This window comes from Austrofundulus limnaeus, unplaced genomic scaffold (assembly GCF_001266775.1).
Source record: "Austrofundulus limnaeus strain Quisiro unplaced genomic scaffold, Austrofundulus_limnaeus-1.0 Scaffold502, whole genome shotgun sequence".
Taxonomy (NCBI): Eukaryota; Metazoa; Chordata; class Actinopteri; order Cyprinodontiformes; family Rivulidae; genus Austrofundulus; species Austrofundulus limnaeus.
This window is the reverse complement of record NW_013952904.1, coordinates 376858-380455: the sequence shown is the minus strand read 5'-3', so window position 1 is coordinate 380455 and position 3598 is coordinate 376858. Positions and strand designations below refer to the sequence as shown.

At 38.8% G+C, this 3598-nt stretch overlaps 1 protein-coding gene across 1 annotated transcript; it reads left to right on the top strand.

Moving 5' to 3' along the window:
- Positions 1 to 195: 195 nt before the first annotated feature.
- LOC106530243 (transmembrane protein 65) lies at positions 196 to 3095 on the top strand (the record flags this gene model as incomplete). Its single annotated transcript, XM_014025824.1, is given in 2 exon segments — positions 196 to 301; positions 442 to 3095. Coding segments are annotated over 2 exon segments (226 nt in total), but the record flags the coding sequence as incomplete, so codon positions are not given.
- Between the last annotated feature and the right edge of the window lie 503 nt (positions 3096 to 3598).

The following is a 3598-nucleotide window of genomic DNA, read 5'->3' as shown; positions in this document are numbered from 1 at the left end:
AGGTAGTTCAGTGACTGAATCAGGTGTGCTGGAGCAGGAAACATGTAAAACATGTAGGGCTGCGGCCCTCCAGGACCAGGATTAAAGCTTACTTTTTCAAGTTGGTGAAGTTAAAACTTCACCGGATGAATTATTTGTTCAAACATATAAAATAAAGATTCAAACTAGTTGTAACAAACTGGTGTGTGTGTGAAGTCTGGCAGGTTACGTCGAGGCTCTGGCCTCCAAACTGGGGATGCAGGTTCCAGATCTGACACCCAAACAGGTGGACATGTGGCAGACCAGGCTCAGCTCCCACATGGTGAGACCCTCGTCCTGTTCTGCTGGTGGAGACCAGTTCAGCGTATCTGCAGAGATTTACCTCACAAACACACACAGCCCTGCTGTGAGTTGTAAATCCCACCAGAGTTRACACACGTTGTGTTTCTGCTCCTCCTGTAGGGTAAAGCCATCGGCGTGTCCATCGGCTGTATTCTAGGGATGTTCCCGCTGTTTTTCCTGAGCGATGATGACGATGATGATGAAGAAGCGAAGCCCCGCAGTGACCCAGACTCCTCCTAAAGTCACCGCAACACAAACTGGAGCCGCTGGTGTCTGTTTGTCGTTCTGCTCAGGCGCTCTTCACCACTTTGAGTTTCTTTTTCTTCAGCTTGAATCTGATGATGTCATCTCCAGCGTGCACAGGTTCTGTTTGTTTATAGATCGTAAAGAACGGATCATCGTCTCACTCCTGTTTCTGATTGATTTCTGCATCGAGCCAGCAGTGATGGATTATCTGCTTAACAAGAAAACCTCCGACTCYTGCTGCTGCTGCTCTAAAAGCACAACATTGTTGTGACACGGTGCTCAATAAGGCATCATGTTACGCCTYAGCTGTTGGATTAAGATCTTATTTTAGATCTGATTATTTCTAAAACACTAAAGCAGTCTGAGCTGCTTTGTTCTGGTTAAAACTGTCCCTCCTGAGGGTTTTTCTCTTTGTGTAGTTTTAACCTTCACAAACGGCAAGTTGTGTAGGAATGTGTCCTTCGTGCATGGAAATATGTGAAGGCAGGAAAAACATTTATCTTGAGCAGATTTGAGAATTTGTCTTTTGAAATTGCCAAATAATCGAGGAGAACTTTTGGCCACAGCTTCTTAAAGGACAGATCCAGTAAATCCCACGCTGTGGACGCTTCTGGTCTTAAAGCAGACAACTGATTCCACCTTTTGTGTTTTATATTTTAGATGAAACATTTTGTGTGAATTCCACTTGAGTAGGTTTTTAAAATGAGAAATGCTCACCTGTAACTGTGGCTCCGCCTCCTCGCAGTGGAGGAGGAGAATCAGCCAGTTGCACTTTTTAAATCTGAAAGTGGAGGATGTTTCCTGTGTTTGCAGCAGGAACACATTTAGAGGTGTGTTTATATATTTGTGTTGATTTTTTTTCATTTAAAATAAAAGCACATTAGATTATTAATATTTAGTTGTTATCTGAGACTTTATACAAGTGGAGACTTCATCTCAAACACTATTTATTTATGAGTTAGGCACAAACTGAAGTCACTGCGGGTGATCTGAGCAGTCGTTGAACTTCCACAACACAATAAAAATGAACCAGGATGGGCGTGGGTTAATCCAGGATTAATGTTGCTGTTTTTGCATGAAGAACTAATATCTGTGTGTAATCAACAATATCTTTGTATGGGATGTTTTTTAAATAACGATCCTCGGATGTTTTTATGGCTTTAATGGAAAGACGGAGGTGTTATTTTTAGTTTTGGCTGTTTTGATTCTGTTTTTTTCTTTATCATTTGTGTTTAGCTCATCTCTTTCACACATATTCTTGACTTGAGTCCAGCCATCTGTGTAATTTACTGTTTGTTTAGACGTGAAGCTCCAGATGGTTGGACCGATGCAGTCAAAAACATCTTTATGCAACGAAACGACAGCCCAGATGTTTTTGACTGGACGTCCATCAGTGTGTCCACACATCAACACACCTGCCAGGTGTTTATTATAATTACATTCTGTAATCTCCTCCCGTTTTGATTTAATACCTGAGCTGTGGCTGCAGCTTAGAGGGGTTTTATTAATCTTGTTTAATAAAATGTCAGTAACTGGGCTCGTCCTGAAAGCTCAAACTGTAGCAGAACATCCTTTGCTCTTCCACCATGTGATTTAAAAAAAGGAAAAGCTCGATTTATGTGGAGCAGAAATTATTGCTCAGAGTGGAATCTGCAGATGCTAATACTGATGCAGCTTTTGTGTTTTGTTTTGTTTTTTTCACCTGATGTTTTCATTTAAGAAGAAATCACTCTGCAGTGGTTGTTGTAAAATTCCAGAATGTTACTGTGTTCTGATGTTGAATTGGGCCCAGTTAATCTGTAACCATAACATCAATTATAGCAGTTTTAAAATTCAGAGCAGATCTGCTGCGCTCCGACATCAAACGTTCARGTTTCTTGAATATGGAATGAAAATCTGAGAAATAATCTAGGACAACACCGGATTACATAAAACAATATTCCCACCTCAGTCTCAACGTTGCATTGGAACATCTCATTAAAACCTTGTAAAGCTTGAACTTTTCCAAATTAGAGTATGTTCTCATTTACTTACTTTTATTTCAAGGATTGTTTTGTCAAATAAGCACAAAATAAAAATGAGGATTTAAGGGCTAAAAAAAGTTTTCAGCTGATCTGAATATKATGAACACAGCTGCAGAAGGAATTTAAGTTTATAATTGAATAAGAGTGAGATCTGCTGTTAGGAGGGATTTGTTGAAGGAAAATGAGCGTCTGGATCATGTAAAGAATAAAAGCATGAATAACCTGAACTTGTATTGCTTTCATCATGTTTACATTGTGCATTTTTTTCCTTTGAGAATGAATACAAAAACTTATTTTTCTCATTGTTCTCTGAAGAAAAGAGTTGAAATAGAAATATTGTCGTGTTTGTCAAAAGAAGGCTGTTTTGCTGCCACCTGGTGGRCAGTTGTGAAACAGCAGCTGCCTCACGTTTGTACTGAAATCTGTACTGTGTGCATACAGTGTTTGCATTTTGCAGCATCATGTGCAATGAGTGATCTAATAAATATGAGAATGTTTACTTTAGGCTCTGTAGTTTTATTTTCTTTTTAATGGATTTGTTTTTAAGTGTTTTGTGTGCTGTATGCTCATTTACAGAACCACGTACAATGAGCTGTAACGAGAAAACAAGCCTGTTGTAATGGTTTTTGTTTTGTGTACTGATCTCAGTGTGAGTAGTAATTAGGTGCACTTGAACAAAACACAACGCACAGATTTATTTCCTCTTTATTGTTTCTTAAAGGCCTGTTGGGAAGTTTGATCGTCTGAGTGAACAGCAGAAAATCTTACATTCATGTGACATTTAGACCAAATACAAGGAAACTTCATCCTTTAAAACCATTAGAAACCACCTCATTTTATTAGAAATTTAGATGTTAAATGTGAAGGATTTAGACTAGAATCTTTCTAGATTATAATTGAGTTCTTTCAGCTGATTATACAAGGTGAAGGTGGGTTTGTGACTAAGGATATAAGTGCTTCAGTTTTTTCTAGACAATATACAGCAGGTAAAATAAGTATTGAACACG